At 42.5% G+C, this 27,061-nt stretch overlaps 1 protein-coding gene across 5 annotated transcripts in view; it reads left to right on the forward strand.

Moving 5' to 3' along the window:
* LOC142497936 (phospholipase A2 inhibitor gamma subunit B-like) overlaps nt 1-25,038 on the forward strand; it is a 70,054-nt gene extending 45,016 nt beyond the window's left edge. For 2 of the 5 annotated variants that reach the window (XM_075606405.1, XM_075606403.1), the window contains exons 2-6: nt 5,764-5,972; nt 13,968-14,084; nt 16,049-16,195; nt 20,149-20,298; nt 24,770-25,038. In XM_075606405.1, the coding sequence (XP_075462520.1) occupies nt 5,921-5,972; nt 13,968-14,084; nt 16,049-16,195; nt 20,149-20,298; nt 24,770-24,888 (585 nt within the window). In that variant the 5' untranslated portion in view covers nt 5,764-5,920 and the 3' untranslated portion in view covers nt 24,889-25,038. Of the gene's footprint in view, nt 1-4,264; nt 4,368-4,780; nt 4,918-5,763; nt 5,973-13,967; nt 14,085-16,048; nt 16,196-20,148; nt 20,299-24,769 lie in introns of those variants that run through there. The other 3 variants (XM_075606402.1, XM_075606404.1, XR_012802354.1) reach the window with 3 other exon arrangements.
* The last annotated feature ends 2,023 nt before the right edge of the window (nt 25,039-27,061 follow it).

Here is a 27,061-nt window from a genome sequence, read left to right on the forward strand (position 1 = left end):
GGGTCTTTATATGCATTTGGGGCTTGGTGGGTGGGTCTGTATTTGTATTTGGGTATTGGTGGGGGGTCTGTATATGTATTTGGGGCTTGGCGGGTGGGTTTGTATATGTATTTGGGGCTTGGTGGGTGGGTCTGTATATGTATTTGGGGCTTGGTGGGTGGGTCTGTATATGTAGTTGGGGCTTAGTGGGTGGGTCTGTATTGTATTTGGGGTTTGTGGGGGGGTCTGTATATGTATTTGGGGCTTGGTGGGTGGGCCTGTACATGTATTTGGGGCTTGGTGGGGGTCTGTATATGTATTTGAGGCCTGGTGGGTGGGTCGGTATATGTATTTGGGGCTTGGTGGGGGTCTGTATATGTATTTGGGGCTTGGTGGGTGGGTCTGTATATGTATTTGGGGATTGGTGGGGGGTCTGTATATGTATTTGGGGCTTGGTGGGTGGGTCTGTATTTGTAGTTGGGGTTCAGTGGGTGGGTCTATATTGTATTTGGGGCTTGTGGGGGGGTCTGTATATGTATTTGGGGCTTGGTGGGTGTGTCTGTATGTGTATTTGGGGCCTGGTGGGTGGGTCTGTATATGTATTTCGGGCTTTGTGGGTGGTTCTGTATATTTTTTGGGGGCTTGGTGGGGGGGTCTGTATATGTATTTGGGGCTTGGTGGGTGGGTCTGTATATGTATTTGGGGCCTGGTGGGTGGGTCTGTATATGTAGTTGGGGCTTGGTGGGTGGGTCTTTATATGTATTTGGGGCTTGGTGGGGGGGTCTGTATATGTATTTGGGGCTTGGTGGGTGGGTCTGTATATGTATTTGGGGCCTGGTGGGTGGGTCTGTATATGTAGTTGGGGCTTGGTGGGTGGGTCTGTATATGTATTTGGGGCTTGGTGGGTGGGTCTGTATATGTATTTGGGGCCTGGTGTGTGGGTCTGTATATGTAGTTGGGGCTTGGTGGGTATGTCTGTATATGTATTTGGGGCTTGGTGGGTGTGTCTGTATATGTATTTGGGGCCTGGTGGGTGGGTCTGTATATAAATTTGGGGCATGGTGGGTGGGCATGTACTGTATATGTATTTGGGGCTTGGTGGGGGTCTGTATATGTATTTGAGGCCTGGTGGGTGAGTCGGTATATGAATTTGGGGCTTGGTGGGGGGGTCTTTATATGTATTTGGGGCTTGGTGGGATGGTCTGTATATGTGTTTGGGGATTGGTGGGGGGTCTGTATATGTATTTGGGGCTTGGTGGGTGGGTCTGTATATGTATTTGGGGCTTGGTGGGTGGGTATGTATATGTATTTGGGGCTTGGTGGTTGGGTCTGTATATGTATTTGGGGCTTGGTGAGTGGGTCTGTTTATGTATTTGGGGCCTGGTGGGTGTGTCTGTATATGTATTTGGGGCTTGTGCATATGTATTTGGGGCTTTGTCGGTGGGTCTGTATATGTGTTTGAGGCCTGGTGGGTAGGTCTGTATATGTATTTGGGGCCTGGTGGGTGGGTCGGTATATGTATTTGGGGCTTGGTGGTTGGGTCTGTATGTATTTGGGACTTGGTGGGTGTGTATGTATATGTATTTGGGGCTTGGTGGGTGGGTCTGTATATGTATTTGGGGCCTGGTGGGGGTCTGTATATGTATTTGGGGCTTGGTGGGTTTGCATATGTATTTTGGACTTTGTGGGTGGGTCTGTATATTTATTTGGGGCTTGGTGGAGGTCTGTATATGTATTTGAGGCCTGGTGGGTGGGTCGGTATATGTATTTGGGGCTTGGTGGGGGGGTCTTTAAATGTATTTGGGGCTTAGTGGGTGGGTCTGTATATGAATTTGGGGATTGGTGGGGGGTCTGTATATGTATTTGGGGCTTGGTTGGTGGGTCTGTATTTTTATTTGGGGCTTGGTGGGGTCTGTATATGTATTTGGGGCCTGGTGGGGGGGTCTGTATATGTGTTTGGGACTTTGTGTGTGGGTCTGTATATGTATTTCGGGCTAAGTGGGTGGGTCTGTAAATGTATTTGGGGCTTGGTCGGTGTGTCTGTATATGTATTTGGGGCATGGTGGGTGGGTCTGTATATGTATTTGGGGCTTGGTGTGTCTGTATATGTATTTGGTCTTAGTGGTGGGGTCTGTATATGTATTTGGGGCTTGGTGGGTGGGTCTGTATATGTATTTGGGGCTTGGTGGGTGGGTCTGTATATGTATTTTGGGCTTGGTGGGTGGGTCTGTATATTTATTTGTGGCTTGGTGGATGGGTCTGTATATGTATTTGGGGCCTGGTGGTTGGGTCTATATGTATTTGGGGCTTGGTAGGGAGGTCTGTACTGTATATGTATTTGGGGCTTGGTGGGTGGGTCTGTATATGTATTTGGGGCTTGGTGGGTGGGTCTGTATATGTATTTGGGGCTTGGTGGATGGGTCTGTATATGTTTTTGGGGCTTGGTGGGGGGGTCTGTATATGTATTTGGGGCTTGGTGGGGGGTCTGTATATGTGTTTGGGACTTGGTGGGTGGGTTTGTATATGTATGTGGGGCTTGGCGGGTGGGTCTGTATATGTATTTGGGGCTTGGCAGGTGGGTCTGTATATGTATTTGGGGCTTGGCAGGTGGGTCTGTATATTTATTTGGGGCTTGATGGGGGGGTCTGTATATGTATTTGGGGCTTGGTGGGTGGGTTTGTATATGTATGTGGGGCTTGGTGGTGGGGTCTGTATATGTAGTTGGGGCTTGGTGGGTGTGTCTGTATATGTATTTGGGGCTTGGTGGGTGGGTCTGTATATGTATTTGGGGCTTGGCAGGTGGGTCTGTATATGTATTTGGGGCTTGGCAGGTGGGTCTGTATATTTATTTGGGGCTTGATGGGGGGGTCTGTATATGTATTTGGGGCTTGGTGGGTGGGTTTGTATATGTATGTGGGGCTTGGTGGTGGGGTCTGTATATGTAGTTGGGGCTTGGTGGGTGTGTCTGTATATGTATTTGGGGCTTGGTGGGTGGGTCTGTATATGTATTTGGGGCTTGGCAGGTGGGTCTGTATATGTATTTGGGGCTTGATGGGGGGGTCTGTATATGTATGTGGGGCTTGGTGGGTGAGTCTGTATATGTAGTTGGGGCTTGGTGGGGGGTCTGTATATGTATTTGGGGCTTGGTGGGTGGGTCTGTATATGTGTTTGGGGCTTGGTAGGTGGGTCTGTATATGTATGTGGGTCTTGGTGGGTGGGTCTGTATATGTATTTGGGGCTTGGTGGGGGGGTCTGTATATGTATTTGGGGCTTGGTGGGTGGGTCTGTATATGTATTTGGGGCTTGGTGGGGGGGTCTGTATATGTATGTGGGTCTTGGTGGGTGGGTCTGTATATGTATTTGGGGCTTGGTGGGGGGGTCTGTATATGTATTTGGGGCTTGGTGGGTGGGTCTGTATATGTATTTGGGGCTTGGTGGGGGGGTCTGTAAATGTATGTGGGGCTTTGTGGGTGGGTCTTTAAGATATATGTATATTTTTTAGTAGTATTTTTGTGGAAGAGTTGTGTGTGGGGTAATTGTGAAGGAAATAGTGTGAGATGGGTTGATCGAGTAGTGGAGTAATTGATTGAGGAGAGTGGGGTGAGTGAGAGGAGATGAGAGGGGGTGAATGAGTGAGGAAGAGAGGGAGTAAGACGTATGGGAGAGAAATACATGGGAAGAGGAGGGGAAATGGATGGGGCTTACGAGGTTTGAAATGGGGGGTTACGCAAGACCGCTGATGGGGGAGGGAAGGGAGGCGGTCATAACTCAAATTCTGTTCACTGGGAAATCTGTCTGTGGCCCTAGTAGAGGGTGTAGAGGGCATACAAGTAGGGTTTCCCACCTCAGTCTAAGGGAATATTTTCTCTTTATACAGTATGTCTTCCATAGGATAGAGCAAACACACAACTGTATCTTAACCAAATTGATTAACAAATGAGTACATTAGCGCACTAGCAGGACTAAGATATTATATCAGTCTGCAAGACTGGGGCAAGAAGATGGCAGGAGAATAACATGATTTCTTTGAATAATTTGGTGCGGTATCTTTCATTACTTTTTCCCACAGTTTTATACACAATCCCTTATTGTTAAAAAAATAAATATGAAATATCTAAAACAGGAATGTATTAAAAGGCAAGTAGATCTCTGACAACATATACAGAAGTATTTATCTTTGTGTATTTACTATTGTCTCCTGCTGCAATAATTTATCCTGCAAAACAGCCCCTTAGCCTGTACACTGTGAGCTTCACGTGTTTAATATAAATACGCCCCCTTTACTTATAAACATTAGCAGGAGATTTTAAATACCTCTGTTACTGTCAGTTGCAGAATTATTCCTTAGCACATCTGAAGATTAATGCTATCTCAGAATTACTAATAAGGTGAGTACTATATGAATATATGCTTCTCATGCAGTAATAAGGTATGGCTGGTAATAGAGTTGTCTCAGCGGGTATTACCCAGTACCTCTGTCCCAGTGGAAGTCCCAAGGACAGCTGTTCTGCATAACAGGTCATTCTCCCACACACAGCTGCTCCAGGGAACACACTGTTCCAATCTGAATAAGGGGGGGGTGTATCTTTATTGGGGAATTGAGGTCTCTTCTTTTTTTGTGTACAAACAAACACACAACAAGAGATAGCGAGAAAGGAGATAACAGGACAAACTCCTTTAATAGGCAGCCTTAGGGCTGGGACGCGCTGAGCCAGGCGGCGCTGGCGGCCGTGCGAGCGTTCCCCACCAGCAGGGGAATCCTTGTGATCCGGTCCCATTCCCCCCTCACTGCACGGCTCACTACGCACTTTGACGCATCAGCCGCCAGGGGATGCAAGAAAATTGTGATCCTGAGCGGTGACGCGTCACGTGGTGCGCTGATGAGCCAATCAGCGGCGGGGGCAGGAGCAGGAGCTGTCACACAGCTTCCTACACAAGGTAGGGAGCGGTGGTGTGTGTGTGTGTCTCTGTCTATGTGTCTGTCTGTGTCTCAGTGTCAGCGTGTGTTAGGACATTTGTGGGGGAATTGGGAGGGAGCTGCTTACCTTCCAGCAGCCCGCAGCAGCTCCCTCCTGTCCTGCAGACCGAGCCCAAGTCTGAGCCCGTGCAGGGAGGGGGGGGGAAGCAGCGGGTCCCTCCACTCAAACAACGCCCCCCCCTCCCACTCCCGCCCCCCTCCCGCTCCCTACAGACCGCATATCGTGGTCTGTGTCTGTCAGCGCCCAGCCTGTCTGCAGTGCGGGCGTGCTAACTGAGGGAGCGGGGCCTTAGCGTTAGTACAATCTTTGTATACTGTATCTGATACCTGCGTCCTGCTTATATTTAATGCTTCACTGTTAACATACAGTTGCACCCAGCTTTACCTTACTTACTGATATCACAGAATATTATGTTACAATGCAGAATATCATATGATTGAATGGCAGTGATAACGCAGAATATTACAACATATCCAAGCATTACGCACAGAGGTTAAAATAACCCTCGCTCCCCATCTGTATACTGTATGTATCAAGATCATCATGAAGAGAAAAAAAAAGGAAATTATATTTAAGGTTTTTTTAAAACTTATTTACATTACAGAATATTTGAGAATGGCATACCACCAATGACATTTAATGATTAGGAGTAATGTGGTGGCTATTTCTGAACTGCTCAGAGCAGCCACTGGGCCAGTGAGGCTGGTGTTAGTATAACACGTACACTACATTTCCCAGCGGGTCATTTTGTCACCTTGCATGTACTGATCCAGCTGCCTTTTCCTGTTTACTTTTTCAATTCAAGTTAACCATTATTGGATCAAAGGAGATCAAGAGATTACTGTTGGGTTATCCACATTGTCAATGAGCAGCTAAATCCCCCTTGATCCCTACCACGGATTGCCCAGCCACGCAAGCAGGATACTATCAGAGATCAGTGTCCAACAAGTTTCTCTATCAATATGTTCTCCTTAATCCTGTGTATTGCCATGTTCTTGGCTCTAACCACCACAGGTAAGGCGACTTCTTCCTACTATATATATAAAACCAGGTTTAAGATTAGAGATTTAAGGATTGAGATAGAGATAAGGATAGAGATTAAAGGATAGAGATAGAGATTTAAGGATAGAGATAAGGATAGAGATTTAAGGATAGAGATTTAAGGATAGAGCTAGCGATAAGGATAGAGTTTTAAGGCTAGAGATAAAGATTTAAGGATAGAGATAGAGATTTAAGGATAGAGATAGAGACTTAAGGATAGAGACAGACATAAGGATAGAAATTTAAGGACAGAGATTTAAGGATAGAGATAGAAATAAGGATAGAGATAAGGATAGAAATATAGATAAGCACACAGATAACCAACAAGCTCTGAGAAATCCCAAGGATTACCTATATATATATATATATATATATTAAAACACAAAATAGGTGCCGCAGTCAAATCACCCCTAAATGGTCGAATTAATGGGATAACCAGTGGTCAAGGTAAAAAATTACCCTCTGGTGGTGCTACCGACCCACAAAATGTATGAAACATTTGCAGCACTTTGCAGGGTCATTTGCACATATATCTGAGTGGCTTTGTTTACATCATTTATTATCTTTCTCCTAGCCAGTTAGGTATTCATGCTGTGTGTTTTATTATGCTTACTATTATACCCATTAACCGTGCCTTTCATGTTTATGTTACTTCATGCAATATTCTGAATATATTTCTCATCCTTGCTGCTTGACTAGCAGGCATTTGAGGTATTACTATCTTTCATGTGGTCTGGTTTGTTTAATACCTTTATTAGATCGGCCGATCTTAGTTTCATTACTGGGGGGAATTATTCTTTCCCCTGGTTTTGTTATGCCATATTTGAACCTTTATGTATTGGTTTTCAACAGACCTTCCTGTGATTTGGTGCATAATCCATGTGACTTGGTGCTATATTTATAACCGCATTTACGCACAGCAATTTATTATGTGGTAGTTGTTTGGGTCTGTCTTGTGTGTTTTTTTATTTCTCATTGCTAATTAAGTACATTTTTTCATTTTTCATTAGATATTGTTTGAGTGCACCTTTTTGACCATTCTTTTTTCTTTTCATGTTTCATATATATATATATATATATATATATATATATATATATATATATATATATACATATTCTCTCTACATTATATATATATATTCTTATCCACACTTTCTCTCCCCCACAGCATCCCTTCCCCTCCCCACCTTTCTTTGACACTGTCCCCTGGCTTCAAACACTTAACACCCAACCTTATCTACAGTAAATATCTGTTTTTTTGTTGTTTTTTCCCCCCTCTCTCTACACTGTATTAGCCATTGAATCCTTTGTATATCAGTATTGCTGACCTGAAGAAGAGAGGAGAACTCTCAAAAGCTTGTCCTATGACATAAATTGTTAGTCCAATAAAAAAGGTATCACCTAATACTGAAGAACTCATTTATTCTGCACTATCGCAACTGGACTAACACGGCTATTTTCTGCTTTATATATATATATATATATATATATATATATATATATATATTTATATATATATATATATATTCTCTCTACATATATATATATATATATATATCTGTCTATATCATTATCTCTATCTATATCTATATCCTTATATCGCTTTCTCTATCCTTATATCTCTATCCTTATCTGTATCCTCATCTCTATTACTATCTCTATCTCTATACAACAAAAAATAAACAAAGATGCCCAAAGCTACGGTACTTCCAATGTGACAAACATACACAGTGCAATACCTATAAATTCTCTTGAAAAAGGGTCATTTAGTTCAACCCTTTGGCCAAAGCGTCTTAAGCCTGCTGCCACTACAAGGCATGACCGTTAGCAGGTCCTAACACTCCCTGAGTTACAATTTTTATTTGCTTGTATAGTTACAGGAAGAATGATCACATTGGATCTGTCGTAACGCAGCAAAATAAAACTTACCTGCCAACTTGGAAAGTGTGGAGGGGCGAGCTTAAACCTTGGGGGAGGAGGGGCCACTAACCTCACAAAAACAGCTGAGACCAGCTGCACATAGTTAATAAACACACAGATACCCAACAAGCTCTGAGAAACCCAAACATTACCACATTATATATACAGTATCTCTATATCCTTTTTTTATGAGAATATATTGGTATTCCTTTGTTGCTGGTGAAATTTACTTTCCTCCAACCTTAAGGGATGGCCCCAAGTCCTTTGTACTGCCCGTGGGATGAATAGTTCTTTTGAAAGCTCCTTGTATTGTCCCTGAATATATTTGTATATAGTAATCATATCCCCTCTTAGACGCCTGTTTTCTAATGTAAATAAATCTAATTTAGCTAGCCTCTCCTCATAAGTTAGAATGTTCATCCCCTTTATTAATTTGGTGGCTCTTCTCTGCACTCTCTCTAGTTCCATAATGTCTTTTCTTAGGATTGGTGCCCAAAATTGTACTCCATATTCAAGGTGTGGTCTTACTAATGCTTTATAAAGGGGCATAATTATGTTTACTTCCCTTCCATCCATTGCCCGTTTGATGCAAGATAAGATCTTGTTTGCCTTTGCAGCTACTGCATGACATTGGGCACTATTGCTAAGCCTGCTGTCTACAAGCACTCCTAAATCCTTCTCCATCAAGGATTCCCCCAATATATCTCCATTTAATTTGTAAGTCGCCTTTTTATTCTTGCATCCCAAATGCATAACCTTACATTTATCTGTATTAAACCTCATTTGCCATTTACCTGCCCACGTTTCCAGTCTCTCCAAGTCCTTCTGAAGAGAAATTACATCCTGCTCTGATTCTATTACCTTACACAATTTAGTATCATCAGCAAAGATGGAGACTTTGCTCTCGATCCCAACCTCAAGGTCATTAATAAACAAGTTAAAAAGCAGGGGTCCCAGTACCGATCCTTGAGGTACTCCACTCACAACTTTAGCCCAACCTGAAAAAGTTCCATTTATGACAACCCTCTGTTGTCTGTCCTTTAACCACTTTTCAATCCAGGTGCATATATTATTACTGAGTCCAATTTTCTTTATTTTGTACACCAACCTCTTGTGTGAAACCGTATCAAAAGCCTTTACAAAATCTAAGTAGACCACATCAACTGCATTACCCTGGTCTAAATTCCTACTTACCTCCTCAAAAAAACAAATAAGGTTAGTTTGGCAAGATCTATCCTTCATAAATCCATGCTGACTATTACTAATAATTTTGTTTTCCATTAGGTATTCCTGAATATTATCCCGTATTAAACCTTCAAGTAGTTTCCCTACTATTGAAGTCAGGCTTACAGGTCTGTAATTTCCCGGTTGTGATCTAGCTCCCTTTTTAAATATAGGCACCACATCTGCTTCACGCCAATCTTGTGGTACTGAGCCTTTGGAAATGGAGTCCTTGAATTTTAAATATAATGGTTTTGCTATTACTGAGCTTAACTCCTTGAGAACTCTTGGATGTATGCCATCGGGGCCAGGTGCCTATTTACTTTAATTTTTTCAAGTCGCTTATGAACTTCTTCCTCTGTTAACCAATTGGTCATTAATATGGAGGTTGTGGCGCTACTGTTGAACTTGATTCTTCCCTGGTAAACACAGAGGCAAAGAATTTGTTTAAAACCTCTGCATTTTCCTTATCTCCTGCCTACCCATCTCACACTGAAAGGGTCCTATATTTTCTTTTCTCGTTTTTTTGTTATTAAGGTACTTAAAGAACTTTTTAGGGTTGACCATACTTTCTATTGCAATCCTTTTTTCATTATCCATTTTTGCTAATTTAATTGCCCTTTTGCAATTTTTGTTACATTCCTTATAATTCTGATATGATGTCTCTGTCCCTTCTGACTTAAAGAATCTAAACGCCTTCCTCTTCTTGTCCATTTCCTCCCCTACCTGTTTATTTAGCCACATTGGTTTTGACTTATTTCTTTTATACTTATTACCCAAGGGTATACACTGATAAGTGTGCTTTTCTAACAATGTTTTAAAGACTGCCCATTTATCTTCTACATTTTCCCCTGCAAAAACATCATCCCATTGTATTACTACTAGATTAGACCTCAGTTTATTAAAATCTGCCTTTCAAAAGTTTAAAGTCTTTGTTGAACCCAAGTAATCTGTTTTTTGATAATTTATTTCAAATGAGACCATGTTATGATCACTGTTACCCAAATGTTCCAGGACTTGAATATTTGTTATTACTTCTTGTGGCAGGACGGCCTGTAGCCGAGGTCAGGGAACAGTCCACACATGTAGTTTCAGGATAAATGAAAACGCTCAGTGGCTTTATTTCTCCACAGCAACATAACATGCGTGTACAGTACACTGTCCCTTTAAACAAATAAATCCTGCTCCAAAAACTGACTAACACAGCAGACCGATCTAGCAGGCTGGCTGGCTAAACCATAACCAAACATTAAGAGTCTTTTAAGCAGTCATGAAAACAAATGAAACAAATCTTACTTTGGCTGCAGTAAGTATTGTGCTATATCCGTCTGGCTAGCAGCACATATAACCATGTGCTCTGGTCTGAGAGAGCCAGCTACTGCTAGTCACAAGATCCTTATCTACCTTGCTGGCTCTCAGGTGTCAGCTTACTTCCTGACTACCTAACTTCCACCTGAATTAACCCTTATGAGTGCTGGATGAAGCACTCAGACATATGTCTCCCAGGCGTAACTGATAGGAGTTGACTTCACTGTGTCACACTTCTACATTGTTTGATATGACCAAATCCAGAACTGCCCCTCTCCTGGTTGGTTCCTCAATAATTTGGGTCATATAATTATCTTTAAGCACCCCCAAAAACCTGTTCCCTTTCGTTGTAACGCTAATCTCATTGCCCCAGTCTATGTCTGGATAATTAAAATACCCCATTATGCAAACATGACCCAGTTTTGATGCCTTCTCCATTTGCAAATGTATTTTAGCTTCCTCAATCTCACAGATATTTGGTGGTTTATAGCATATTCCCACAAACATTTTCTTTATACTTTTACCTCCACTGCTAATTTCTATCCACAAAGTCTCTACATTTTCATCATTCCCTTCATAGACATCATCCCTTATAATAGGTTTTAGATCTGGTTTAACATATAGAAATACTCCACCTCCCCTTCTATTTGTTCGATCCTTCCAAAAAAGAAAATACCCCTCTAAATTAACTGTCCAGTCATGAGTTTCATCCCACCATGTTTCAGTAATGCCTATGATATCATATTGCTCGCTTGTAGCTATTAATTTAAACTCCCCCATTTTATCTGTCAGGCTTCTTGCATTAGCAAGCATGCATTTAAGTTTTTTTTCAGCCTGTACTATTATCTTATCTGCTCCTTCCTTTCTGCTCCCACTTGGTTTAGTCTTTAGAAGTTTTCTAGTATTATCTCTATTTACTATGGGTATCTCACTGCTTGTCATACTTGCACTTGCCCCCATTCTACTTCCATACCACCTTGTATCCTCATCTATTCCATTTAGTTCATTATCTGTTTCATTCCCCTCCCCACTCCATCCTAGTTTAAAATCTCCTCCAACCTTTTTAGCATTCTCCCCCCAAGCACAGAAGATCCCTCTTCATTGAGGTGCAATCCGTCCCTAGATTATAGATGGCACCTCTCAGAAAAGGAGTCCCAGTGCTCTAAAAACCCAAACCTTTCCTTCCTTCACTACTTTCTTAGCCATGCATTAACCTCCCTGATCTCTGACTGTCTCCCTGCGGTAGCGCATGGCACTGGTAGTATTTCAGAAAATACTACCTTGGAGGTCCTTGCCTTAAGCTTTTGGCCTAGATCCCTTTAATCATTTTTTAGGACCCTCCATCTTTCTCTAACTTTGTCATTGGTGCCAACATGTACCAAGACCGCCGGGTCAATCCCAGCCCCCCCCAACAATCTGTCTACCCGATCCGCAATGTGCCGAACCCGAGCACCCGGGAGACAACAACCTGTTCGGTTCATGCGGTCCCGGCAATAGATTGCCCTATCTACCTTCCTAATAATTGAGTCCCCTACCACCACAATCTTTCTTTGCATCTGAGCATCCTGAGTCCCCACTGTGCTGGAGGAACTATTCCCCTGGCTGCTAGAGGAATTAGTCTCCCCCAGCCTTGCCATTTCTGCCCCAACATTCCCAATATCTTCACTCAACATGGCAAATCTATTGGGATGTGTCAGCTCAGAAACGACCTGCCTCTCCCTATTGCCCCTGCTTCCCCTTCTAACTGTCACCCAGCTACCTACCTGCTCCTCACTAACAGCAACTAAGCTACCTACATGCTCCACACTAAAAGCGCCACCATCTGCACCACTAGTCGAAGCAAGGGCCTGCTCAGGGAGCTCTAAGTCCCTTTCAAGATTGCCAATGTCCCTCAATATTGCAAGTTGCCTCTTCAGATCAGCAATCTCTGATTCTAAAGAGACCACCTGCTCACACTTTTCACAGCGGTATGCTCCTTGGAACAGCTGCTCCAAGTGCACATACATGTGGCAAGATGCGCATTGAGTGGCATTTTCAATCCTGCTCATTCTAGCAACTATGAAGTTTAGAAGTACTAACAGTAAACTGTACTTCAATAAACTATACCTTGTTTAACTGCTTCCTTGTTCAAACTGCTTCTGGTTCTAACTGCACACACTTTAACAAACCAGCACTTCAATCACCCACACAGATCAATCAGTACAAGCAAGCTCAGGATTCGTTAGAAGCCTCTGTTTAAATAGGGACACCCACCAGGTGTGTTAGGTTATCAATTAACTAACCCCACCCACTTCAGGTGTGTTAGGCCAGCCAATTAACCAACCACACCCACTCTGCCTCAGGCAGGAGAAAGGGGAAAAATAGTTACAGGCTTCAAATTACAGCACACTTTAAAAATAGATTAACCCACTGCACACTCCCCAAAAACAGCCACCCCTGCTAGTATACCCAGTACTTCCCTTTCCTTCTGGTTCTAACTGCACACACTTTAACCAATCAGCACTTCAATCAACCACACAGATCAATCAGTACACGCAAGCTGTTGCTTATGGGAGGGTAGTGGCCCCTCCCCCCCAAGGTTTAAGCTTGCACCCCCCTCACTTTCCAAGTTGGCAGCTCAGTTTCATTTTGCCAGGTTACGACAGATCCAATGTGATCATTCTTCCTGTAATTATACAGGTAAATAAGAATAGATAGATAGATAGATAGACAGATAGACAGATAGACAGATAGACAGATAGATAGACAGATAGACAGATAGATATTATACACACACACACAGAAGAAGAAAAGAGATCTGTCTAAAGCACGCAAATATGACAAATTATTATGGATTGTATTGGTAACAAACAAAAAAAACACACAACACTATAAAACAATTAAAATTGAAATAAAACAAAACCTGAACCGCTAAGCTCCAAAATACTAATACTGTAGATAATGAAAAATAACTTATTTCAGTCTAATCAGGTAAGAAAATAATAATAGCAAACACAAAAAAAATGCAAACAAATTACACCAATGTTAAAGAAATAACAAAAGAATCATGACTAGTACATACTAGGGGAATAAACAATTCCCATAGAGGGTACTGTAGATAGACCGGCCACAAAATATTAACTCCCCAAAGATGTATATGGTAGAACAAATAGGAGATACTGTACCCAGCCTTAACATCAAATCCAGCACATACATTCGAATCATGATTGAGTGTAAATACACACTATTGATTCTATCCACCTATTCTGCTGTATATTGATTCTGAGATACAATGTTACATTGTATTTACATTTAACATTTTGTATTTACATTAATCCCTCAAAATTTACATTTTGAGGGCTTAGGGTCCCTATGCTGTTCCCGATTCACCACCTTTATCTATATCAATTGATATACTAATTAGTCCTCGTATTGCTCCCTATATCCTATACTTTCAATAGAAACAATAAGGTCATTGTTGGGTGTTTGGATGTAAATGATACTGTACATAGCCAAATAATCACTATTTTCACCTTCCAGCTAATGGCAGCAGGTGCCTTAAGTGCCTCAACCTCAACGGTGTCACATGTGAAGGAGAGTCCGTGTCCTGCAAGGGGGAGTCACAATGCGTTGTGATTTCTGAATATACCTATGTAGGTAAGTGCAAGTCTGTAACGGTGGGTGGTCCTGTGCTAGGGGAACAGGAGTTGCAGTTTTAGGTCAAATGCGCTCATGGAAATAACGCAGATAATATTGTGCGTTAGCGACATAATGCACATGTAATACTGTGCTTATATCAAACGACAAAGTTATTCTATGCCACTTATTTTGCGTTTGAACTATTTTAATAAAGATTATATTGTATTTCTATACTGAGTTAGAGTGCAGTTATAGGCATCTCTATCTCTCACCTCTGTGTATTTCTGTATATAGAAACACAGACTGTGACCTCAGATAATAACCCACCGGTCCTGCACCGAGTCAGACCATGTTCCTAACATGGGCTACCAACAGGTGGGGGGGGGGGGGGGGGTGAGGGTGGTGTCCCGGGCCCGCTGGCACTGAAAATTTCCTCTGGCCAGGCTCTGCCCCGGCCTTGCCCCGGCCCTGCCCCGGCTCTCAGCTGCCTCAGGTAAGTTTGCCTGTGTGGCTGTGGCCCCCCTCCCCCAAGCCATGCCGCAGACATCGGCCTACCCTCCACCCCGCAGCAATGCCCCCCCCCCCAAAGCAATGGCCCCGTCGCAGGCACAGTCCCTCCCGCAACACCGGCAGCCACTGGCCCCCACAGCAATGCCCCTCCCCCACTGCTCCTTACATTTGTCCTGGGCCCAATGATTTCTGTTGGCGGCCCGGTTCCTAACCGCGGCAAAACCTCACACCCTATTTGAACATGACACATATCATATAATCCATCTAATTTATTAATCATTTAATAAAGCAATATTTTATTCTAATATCTTCATTTTTCTCCATCAAAATCTCCCAACTGCAAAACTAGTGCAAAGAAAGGATTGTGGTGCAAAATTTCTATTTGTTCATTAATCTGGTGCATTTTCTACCCTATTTTGCAGCCACAGACAAATAACACCCCATTCCTCCAGGTCTGGGGGGTGTAAACGTTCCTCACACATTATGCTGATGCAGAAGTCCCTTACAGTTTATGCAGATGGAAGCAGAACGTAACAATATAATGCAGTGCATTAAACAGTGGTTTCCTTGATACAGAGTGTACTTCCTATATGTGCTAGAAATGAGGAGAAATAGAACAGGAGTCGTATTGTGGGACTCTAAATATCCCCCCTTTTTAGAGCTATGTCCCCTCTTTATTAGAATAAGAATAGGATAAAACAAAGCTAACAATTCACTAATGTATTTTTTTCTATTGAATGTCTAAAGCTCCAAACTATGTGATTTTAATACAAACAATTATGTTCAGGTAATTTTGAATATGCTTCCTGTAATCACAATGTCATTTGGATCATGCATCACCTACAAATGTGAGGAAATTTGTGGAGCAATTCTATGAGCTAATGGGGCAATTACCTAATGAACATTTTAATTATATACATCAATTATATAATGTCCTGTCAACTTTCTTCTAGTGTTTCCATGTTCCCATAACCCCCTGCTTTTCCTCTGAGTCCTGCAATACATTGTATTCCCCTTCTCTAGTAACATGGTAATTTCTGTATGAACTGGAGACTTTTCTCACCTTCTCACAAACAGTTCTATACGTCATATGAGTGACGTATGAGTATAGAAAGCTGTGGGTCATATACAGGGGAACGTAAAATTCTGATCTTCAATATTCTTGCATTATTTCATGTAAAACAAAGAGTTTACTTCTGATGAAAGGATAAAGAATTATTTTCTTCGCTTTTGAAAATGCAGCACATATGTAGTTGGGTTAATCTATGTTATTCTGCAGAAGATTAAACGTGAGAGAAATACTCAAATGTAGATGACACTTTGAGGTTCTTTTGATTTATATACTGTATGTTGGAATAGTTGAGTTTGTAGATCATTTGGATATAATTTTCCAATGCGGTGAGTGTGGAGCCCAGATCTCTCCGGTTATGAATATGGACATTAACTTCTCATTTCCTAAATTATTTTCACAGACGGAAAAATATACCAATCAATTGCTAAAGGTTGTGCTGAAAAAATCCCGTGTGGCACTACAGGCTATTTAAATAACAGCAAGTTACTTCTACGTGATAACTTCAAATGCTGCTCTGGGGATAACTGCAACACCTATAACTATGACAGTAAGTGCACTGACTATTAAGAGACATGTAATAAAAAAATCCAATTGAATTACAAATGTATAAGAAAAAAGATTTTACCAAAGTCTGAAATCAATATTGAATCAGAATTATGAAAACATTATGAACAAATGCAGGTCAGCAACGGCCTACTGCCCGCTCTGAATAGCCAGGTCTGAAAAGTGCATGTTTAAATGTCCCATGCCGGACCTCAAAAGATGGCGTGTAGGAGCAGCTGTTCTAGGCAGTGTAGTGGTCCTGCGTGGGACATTGGAAAATGCCCTTATCAGAGCTGGTTTGTCAGTGAGGGCGGTCAGATGACGCATACCTGGCTTGCTGGGTCGTGAGCACGGCAGACTGTTTAAAATGGTGTAAATTAGTAAAATCAAAGGTAAATGTAATTTTTTTCCTGAAGAACTTGGATAGACTGCGAATTTGGGCAGATACACGGCAGATAATTGTAAGTGTACGTTATGCAATTGGGAAACAAGAATAAATGGGCAATTTACAAATTAAATGGGGCAATATTAGGTGAATCCTTGATGGAGAAGCATTTAAGAGTGCATGTAGATGGCAGGTTTAGCAATAGTGCCCAATGTCAGGCAGTAGCTGCAAAGGCAAATTAGATCTAATCTTGCATTAAATGTGGAATACATGGAAGTAAGCATAATTATGCCCTCTATAAAGCATTAGTAATTCAACACCTTGAATATGGAGTACATAAAAAAGGTGATGGAAAATCTGATTTCTGAGGAGAGGCTATCTAAATTAGATTAGATTACATTAGAAAAGAGGCATCTAAGAAACAATATGAAAACTTTATACACATATATTCAGCGTCAATACAACAAGCTTTCAAAATATCTATTCATGCCGAGGGCAGAGCAAATGACATGGGATCATCACTTAGGATTGTGGGAAAGAAGATTTCACCAGAAACAATGGAAAGGGTTCTTTACAGTAAGGGCAGTTCAACATTTTAATTTATTACCCATGGAGACTGTGATGGCAGATACAATAAATATATTCAAATAAATATTTGACATCTTTCTAGAAAGGAAATGTATACATGGATATAGCAAATAAGTAAACAACGGAAGAATGTTGATCCAGGGAGAAAACTGATAACCATAATCACAAAGGAATTTATTTTTCCCTATATGAGATATCATTAGATAAACTTTCACTTCTGTTTTTTGTTTGCCTTCATCTAGATCAATATACTGTAAACAGAAAACTAGGATAAATATCTGTCGTCTAAATAGCATAGGTTGAACTTGATGAACATACTGTATGTCTATTTTGAACCTCATCTACAATGTAACGGAGACTCACCTTTAATGGGTGTCCTATCCATTAACTTTCTCATTTGTGGCATATGTGCATTAACCGCAGCATTTGTAAATATAGCTTTATATGAAGAACGTATCCAGCAGGGCTTGATACAAGTAGAATGGAACATGGTAAAATGCTTCCAAGTATCATGAGAGCAGTGGGGTCAATGAAATTATCAAAAGTGATCAAGAGAAAATGTTTGTAGTGATATGCTATAAACCACCAAATATCTGTGAGATTGAGGAAGCCTATTGGAAGAGCTGGGGAGTCATGTGGCAGAGACACAAACCTTCAGAGAGAGATCCCTTTTATAGTGCACTACTAACCAAAATAGTTTTTATATAATAATGGTCTAGATATAGTACTGGAAAATGGTCTAAAATCTAAATTTTAATAACACATATTGTGACAGTGTAATATGGAAATATTACAGAGATACTGGTTAAAAAGCAAATGTAGCTGTGTGCCTCTAGTAGAGGAACTAGCACACTCAGAGCTTTATCGTGCACACAGACTGGTATATTAGAACCCTGTAAGTGTGTGTATCTTTCGGATAGTCCGACGTAGTGTTGGATAGGATACAGTTACAATAGCACTAGTATAGGTTTTGCCAGTCCCTGGTACAATTGAGCTCTTATTATTCAGGGATAGTATCTCCTGATACCAAATGTGGTTTCAAACGTATGACGTATATATATGTATCAATAGTGTGGAGCAATTGGCTTTCAGTGCAGGGGTGTATATAGCCCTTTTGATGGTGCCCCTTCTCCAAATGCTAGAGATCATGTAAATGTATACTGCAGAGCGAATGATCGCCCTCAAGTGCCTCCAGGGTTTGTTGCCACTTACAGTATTACGTTCTGAACTTGTTAAGTTCTAGCCATGTAATTTGGTGTTTAATAGATATGGGTAAGGATAGTGTGGAGTTACAGGAACTCTTAATAGTTTCTTGTTAGACTTATGTATCCGTTATGATACACTAATGTGATCTCTCGATAATACTCCTTGTGGAGTTTGTCCTCCGGTTCAAAGTCAGGATATAACATTAGTTCCGACAACGTTTTCTTAGCTGTGTAACTGCATCCGCATATTTTTTATGCATTAGTCAATGCAAAACCCTAAAATGTTCTTTAAGTCCCTTAATAACAAAAGAAAATATAGGACCCTTTCAGTGTGAGATGGGCAGGGAGATTATTGGAGATAATTTGTATTATTTGTTATTTATATGAATGTCACGTGTATTACTACTGTGAAGCGCTATGTAAATATGTAAATAAAGACATATAATACATACATAGATAAGGGAAAAATATGTTCCTCAGTATTTACCACGGAAGAATCACTTGCAAGAGTAGTGCCGCAGGAGGAAACACAACCTCTATATTAACGAACAAATGGCTAACTGAGGAACAGGTTCATAGACGGCTTGATTAAATTAAAGTAAATAAGGCACCTGGCCCCGATGGCATACATCCAAGAGTTCTCAAGGAGTTAAGTTCAGTAACAGAAAAAACATTACATTTATTATTCAGGGACTCCATTTCCAATGGCTCAGTACCACACGATTGGCGTAAAACAGACATGGTGCCTATATGTACGAAAAGGGAGCTACTGCTGCAGCGCATCTGACTCTAACACTCACCTGTCTTGTCCCGTGGCTGTTTTCGGGCTGACGCCGAACTTGGCCGCGCGCCAGCCGGATCTCCACGGTCATTCCTCTCCCCTCGCGACCTGCCTTCTCCAGTTCTCCGGGTCCCCCTATGCCTTCCCACATCCCCCCTCCAACCCACCCACCTTTGGGGAGCCCTGGGCACGTGCACCACGCATGCACGCAGCCTGTACTGCGTGACCGCGCATCTGTGGCGTGCGGCACGCAGCGGGCCAAGCCGGGTCTTCCCGCGCATTGCGGTGACGGCCGAATAAGACTCAGCTCGGCCGCCACTGTAGATCACAACTGTGGAATTACAGACCTGTAAGCCTGACATCAATAGTGGCGAAGCTACTTGAAGGTTTAGAATGGGATAATATTCAGGAATATCTAATGGAAAACAAAATGATTAGGAATATTCAGCATGGATTTATAAAGGATGGGTGTCATGGGAGACCAGGTTACTTACACCTTTATACCAGAATCATTCATTGAGCAAAACAAGGTAGAGAAATAAATTGTCATTTATTCGGCATAAATTTGCTTACACACAAAGAAACACAAAATACAGACGAAAAGACACACTTACTGGGTCTCTGTGTCGAAAACTAGACTGTCCTACAGTAGGGGCAGGGAACTCTATGGGAGAGTTTTACCCTGACCGGAACTTAGCCCGGAATCTACTGGAACTCAAATCGGCATAAAACCCCAGCCACGACCGCTACGTTTGCTTCTGAGAATTTGGTCCCTCCTGACCGCAAGTCAGCATGAATCTCCTGGAACCAAATCAGCATGAAATCTAAGGTGTGACCACTACAGTCTTTTCTGAGAACTTGGGCGCAATAGTTCAAAAATTCAAACCGGTATTGTCTATTTGTTTTTCATTATTAAGCTTGGCTAACACGGTTCAGATACCTCTACATACATATATATATTATAAAGAGATTTAATTGTTTCCCTCATTAATTTTTAGTGCCTCCTGATAATGGAAACCCCAATGGAAAAGTATGCCCAGACTGCTTGAAAGTGAATAGCTTGGAGGAGTGTATCAGCGACCAAACCCTAGTATGCAAACATGAAGAGGACAAATGCTACACCTACGTCGGTATAGTCAGAGTTCCAGGTAATTAGCACAGTCCTCAAAAGAGTATTAAAAAGTGTGTGATGAGACCGAAAGGGAAGAGGGATATTAAGGGTTTTATCAGTAGGGTGATATGAGAGGAATAAGAAGGGCACTTCAAAACTAAAAGATAACCTCAATGTTGATAGGTAAATTATATAATTTACAACTAAATGTAAGTTTCAGTCTTCAAATGATCATGAATTAAAACACTGGAGAGGTCTGGTTATTACTTGGAAAGGAAAGTAGATACAGGAAGGAAGCTGCAGGTTACTCTCAGTGTTAGCTATATTTTGCTATATTTATATCTCTGATAGCAGGCAGGTATCACACACTATAATCACATTTTCCCCATTAACTTTGCTGTTGGGAGTCCTAACCTCCACCCAGGTCCCTAATGTACGTAGAGGAATGGAAGCAGGCACACAGTCTTTCTAAAGGTGCAGTTTATTGTGCCACCAAAGGTCCAACGTTTCGGCAAAAAGATTGCCTTTATCAAGGAGAGGGCTCTCCTTGATAAAGGCAATCTATTTGCCGAAATGTTGGACCTTTGGTGGCACAATAAACTGCACCTTTAGAAAGACTGTGTGCCTGCTTCCATTCCTTTGCTCAAGTAACTCTGGGATGTCTGGACCTCCCTGGATACAGCGCACCGGCAGATAAGTACCCCCCTCCAGCACCTACCAGCGGTGTGCATGTGCTGCTACATATGACCCTAATGTACGTAGAGCAGAGTTGTCCCTGAGCTCCTGATACAGGATCTGAGCTGCAGACTTCCACATCCTACCAGACACCCTGAGGGAACAACTACAAGGTTCTCTGCTTATACAGATGCAGCAGCCATTATTTTGACAAATTACGCGGTGTATACCTCGGAATACCCATGTGATGGCGCGCGATCTCTTCCAACCGTACCGTACCGCCTTTAGACACGAGTGCAGGCGAGTGCAGAAAATGGCATTTTAGTGTTCTGTTTTTAAACACGTAAAAGTGACACGGTAGCACAGTCGCACAGTACTGTACACATTACAATTCCTTCATTGTAAAGTACTGTACACATTACAATTCATTCATTGTAAAGTACTGTACACATCACAATTCATTCATTGTACAGTACTGTACACATTACAATTCATTCATTTCATTGCATGTAATTGCACACAATCCATGACATTCAAACAAAGCAACCGCGATAAACACGCGTTCCTGGGGTGATTGGCGGCGTTAATGCCGCGTGGAGTACAGCAGCGCACACGAAGACGGCTCTGTGATTTGTTCGAATAACGGCCGCTGCATCTGTAGCAACATTGTTTTTCAACATAAAACAAAAAGAGATACCGGCGCCTAGTGAGTCCAAATGATGGAATAATGGATATCCAGTAGAAATAGTTCCAGTCCCAAGATGATCAACAGTCTCTAAATCTTTGGGTGCTCAGATAGGACTTCATTCATGGGAAGTGGAACATGTAATGAGAAAAAGAGATATTTAGTGCAACACAGCTGAAACAAATTATACAGACATAAAATTGCAAACTGGCTGGCACTGGGTGACAAGACAAACAGACACAACTACACACACAACAGGATTCCATCATTTGGACTCACTAGGCGCCGGTATCTCTTTTTGTTTTATGCTGTCTATTCTGATTGTACTATCAGTTTATCATCAGGATGCCTTTTTTACCATTAGGGCTCACCCTTCGAGTAGGGCTTACTGTCCAATTCCCATTAGCGCTATTATACATCACCTCTTCTTTCTTAACTTTGTTTTTCAGATATACTTTTCTTTTTTGTTGAACGACACATTGGGCCATATTGTTTAAACCAGCGGTGCGCAATCTGGGGGGCGCGCCACCTTGAGGGGGCAAAAGATTATTTAGGGGGGGCACAGGGGGCGTGCGGAGAAACCTGCTGTGCGCGGGCGGCCAAGAAGATATGCGCGGGCGGGCAGACACTGTGCACGTGTGGACGGCTGAACAAGCTCAAGCTTCGTGCTGGCTGCTTCTCGGTGCTCTCTTCTTGCTGCGGGTCAAGGCCTTTCTGCTCTCTGCTTGTTGCGGGGGCAGGGCCTTGCTGTGGGGGCGGGGCCTTGCTGCGGGGGCGTGGCCTTCACTGCACACAGACAACTCCTCCTCCTCCAGTCTGTTTCCTGCCCCAGTTTGCAGCAGCACACAGGGGACCGGAGCATGCTTAGTACTTCCACCCCCCCCCAGGTGAAAGTTTGTGACTGTTATGATTGTGTCTGTGTATGTATGTGTTGTGATTGAATGTGCGCTGTGTGTGTTGTGATATGAGTTTGTGTTGTGATATGAGTGTGTGTGTTATGAGTGTTTTGATGTGTGTGTTGTGTCTGTGTTGGTTGTGATTGAGTGTGTGTTGTGTCTGTGTGTGTTGTGATATGAGTGTGTGCGGTTTCTGTGTGTGTTGTGATTGAGTATGTGTGCTGTCTTTGTTGTGATTGAGTGTGTGTTGTGTCTGTGTGTGTTGTGATATGTGTGGTGTGTGTTGTGATGAGTGTGTGTTGTGATATGTGTGTTGTGATTGAGAATGTGTGCTGTGTCTGTGTTGTGATTGAGTGTGTGTTGTGATTGAGTGTGTGTTGTGTCTGTGTTTGTTGTGATGTCTGTGGTGTGTGTTGAGATATGAATGTGTGTTGTTATTGTGTGGTGTTGTGTCTGTGTTTGTTCTGATTGATGTGTGCTGTGTCTATATGTGTTGTGATTGAAGTATGGGTGCTGTGTCTGTGTTGTGATTGAGTGTGTGTGTTGCGATTGAGTGTGTGTTGTGATTGAGTGTAGGTTGTGTCTGTGTGTGTTTTGATATGAGTGTGTGGTGTCTGCATGTTTTGTGATTGAATATGTGTGTTGTGTCTGTTTTGTGATTGTGTGTGGGTGTTGTGATTGAATGCAGGGGTGCGAGATTATTTAGGGGGGGTGCAGGCGGCGTGCGGCAAAACCTGGTGTGCGCTGGCCGGCAGACACTATGCTGGGGGAGAAAAAGCTGTGCACGGGAGGCCAAGAAGCTGTACGCATGTGGGTAACCGAAGATGTGCGAGGGCGGCCGAACAGGATAGTGCAGATGGCGGCCACGTGATGGTGTGTGCACACGCGCGGGGGCTTCGGCGGTATGAGGGAGGAGCACGCCCCAGTGCTGTGATATCAAACACCCCAACTTCCGGTGTCTGCCCTGCAATAGCGCGGTGGTCCTGCTCTCTTCCGCTGGCAACCTGCTTCACTGCGATCCCCTGCAAGTGAAAGGGTCGGCTGCCACTATATCAATCATGCTATGAATGTACAAAATGAATTTAAAAAAAGTGAAAACACAACATTGAAAACAGAAAATAAATAAATAATACATAATACTGTAGGTAGGAGTGTGGTGCCACTGGGGACAGCAAGCCAAAAAGTAGGGAGAATAAAAAGGCAAAGGGAGAAGAAAAAAAAGGAAAGGAAGGGGAAAGAAAGGGGGGTGGGAGAGAGGGAAGGGAGGTAGCAAAGAGATGGGTGAATGCCCCCCCAAAAGGATTGCGTTTGTGTACGTACGCTCGCCCAAGCTTGGCGCTTGGGAAGACAAACAAAATTGACTTTGAAGCGTGCTCAGCAGCAGTCAATGCACACACACACAGCTACACACTGCCACAAACACACATACAGACACACACACACATGCACACACAAACACACACACACACACACACACACACACCAACCCCGATCCATGCCTCCACGCTCGTGCTTGCAAAATTATGCAGGACACACTGTGCTCATGCTTGGAGAGTTGGTGATGTCACTGCTCTCAGCGGCAGCGTGGACGCAGCCTAATTTTGCAAGCGCGAGCTGTTGAAATATGTAAGTATTTAGACATATTTGTATTTACATTGTATACTGTTTAATAAAGGTTTTTTTTTTCCATGTGATTTTGATTACATCAGGCAGGGGGGCGAGTAATGTCATGGATGAAAAGGGGGGGCTCGGCCTAAAAAGTTTGCTCACCCCTGGTCTAGACAGTGCTATTCCATAAGTCACAATCTAACCCATTCCTTTTAATGGGATGTATATATGTATGTTGGTGCCACAACGTGTATTATGGAATAGCACCACTTAGTAATTATGGGCCATCATCTTTTTATCCTTTCTTGGAAGAAGTTTGTACGGGATCTTATTGCTCCCCTTAGAGAGAATACAGTAAGTAGGGAACAAATATGTAACTGTAACAAGGGAACAATTTCAGGAACACAAAGGCCAAAGGAAGACAAAGTTTAAAAATGGCAATTCAGCAAATGTTAAGTCATACTGTATGTTTAGATGTTTTTTTTTTTTACATAATACCTTCAGTAGTTTTCTTGTTCACCAGCACAGTTACAGGTGTGAAATCAAGAAACTAATGTGAGAGTTGCAGTTAACAAATCTCTTGCATATAACATCTTGCCATGGTTAATGCACAAATGTATGATGCTGGATATTCTTCATTGCAGATGGAGGGGAAATACCATATTCTGAGAAAGGCTGCCTGTCTCCCTCGTTATGTGAGTTTGGCTTTGATCTATTGGTTGGTTTTCAAGATGTATCCAATTCTGGCATTCATTGCACCTAACTGCAGAAAAAAGACAGATCCCCCAGTCTACAAAAACTTCACTAAAGACAGAAAAGTAGAAAAGCGTTTTATTTGGGTTATTGATACATGCACTGGGGATTGGAATTATTGCAATGATAATAACAATAAACAATAACAATTGTAAAGCAATGAATTATTATGGTCTCCTTTGTATCGGTCACACAGGAAGCTTTGGCAGAACACAAGTTACTATATAATAATCCTTTTATAGGAACCACAAAGTTAGAAAGTAACCAAATATTCCATAAGCAAAATCTCATATCAAATAAATAAATACCAAAATTCAAGTGTTTGAGTGTGTGTGCTGGGTTCATTTACTGGAGCATTGCAAATTCATTTTGAGAGGTTAAATTGGGATGATATGTTTCTTGCATATCAAATATCATTGCAAGGAAGGATTATTTTCCTGACGTTTTGGGATTATATTTTTCAAACTCGAAGATCCCAGATCAGAATCCTGGGAATCAGTTTAACAATGTAACATATTTAGGAAGGTGGGAGGGAAGGGCATCTTACAGGTTATCTCTGATGAAAATCTGAGCCAGTGTGATAGTCAGATATAAGCCATGGGCTGAACTATGAGTGATTATAGAGAGGAGTATTGCGCATCTGTCCAAGGGTAATTTAGCTGCGTTATAGATACTTGTTCATAGAAAATTACACTCCAGTGATCTTGTAGAAAAACATACTACAAAATGTTATTAGTGAATAGAATATCATAAAAAGAAGGCACACGCCACATAGCGCATAAAAGTTGAACAATTTAATATTAAAAGTTGGAAAGGTAAATGCACTCACATATAGCAAAGAATTAAAAGCTTTTTGGTATGATATAATCACCTAGCAACATCATTTAGACATCAGGGGACTGCTCCATGAGAAACCCATTTAAGTGTCCAAATATATACAGAACCGGAAACAGGGGTCCAGAGGCACTGGCCGTAATGTCGCAGGGGTAACAGGAACCCCCTAACTGCATTCCATACACTGGCAATGGAATCCAGAGGTGCCAGTTATTGAGACAGTCCTAGCAAGAGCAAAGGAATTCTCCCCTCTTCACTGCACCGCAGGCAGTGGGACAACCTCTCTCACGATCCGACAGACCAACGCAGCTACACATCCATGCTTGCAAACATACTGTATATAGCCATGGATGGTCCAGCTATTTTTCTACCTTCCCTGTTCTAGTAAAATATAGACAGTGACAGGCTATCCTATGTGGTTTTCCCCCTCCTCATGCTGATTTCCTGAGTGACCGTAGTGGTGTGACACAGGGATCTGTGAATAGCCAATGGTGGTGCTGATACTGGGCCCTCCCTCTTTGAACCTCAGGTAGGAGGTGCCTAAATTATAGAGTGAAGTTCAGTCCCTTAGGGGTTAGACCTTCAGTGAGTTCCAGACTACCCCTTCATGGGGTAGAAACATCCATCTTCTCCTCCCGGCTGGGAGGGAGACATGCTCTCAGCCCACATTGGTTGAGGGCACTAAGCTAATCCAGCGATGCCCTCACCATTACCCGCAGGCCTGTCCCATCCAGAAGCCAAGGATCTACCTTACTAGCTGGAGCATACGCTGCAACGACACCAGCAGTGACTGCTATAATAAAGATCACCCTCATTATACTTCTGGCTCAGCACATTCTATGTGGAGAGAGGTAGTAGGAGTAGAGACTGTCATAGCGGGGACTGCCTTCGACAATGCTGAAGCCCCTTATGCCTGAAGGTGCTGTCACCAAAAGGAAGAGAACCAGAGGAATGAGGTTTTACCAATTTATGATGCAGGTGTAGCGGGTATTCCCTATGAATACAACCGCTACTACCTGCTGTGCAACCTGTGTGGCTCTCAGGAGCCTAAGCCTCCGCTTGGGGAACCTGGGGTACATGCATGTTATACATCTCTTGGTGCAACGCCTCCACCTGGGAGGGATCCCAACGGAGTGGGAGGAGGCCCTCACAGGAAACAACCACACAAAGTGAGCAATATAAAACAGGACTGTCTTTACTGCATATCATAACGTATATCATCACATATCAACACAACCTCCATGCGCCACGGCGGACGCTAACCACTCTGCGCCACGGCGGACGCTAACCACTCTGCGCCACGGCGGACGCTAACCTCCCACAGAGTGATCCCACCCCGTGTCCAGTAA

The sequence above is a fragment of the Ascaphus truei genome, chromosome 6 (assembly GCF_040206685.1).
Source record: "Ascaphus truei isolate aAscTru1 chromosome 6, aAscTru1.hap1, whole genome shotgun sequence".
Taxonomy (NCBI): domain Eukaryota; kingdom Metazoa; phylum Chordata; class Amphibia; order Anura; family Ascaphidae; genus Ascaphus; species Ascaphus truei.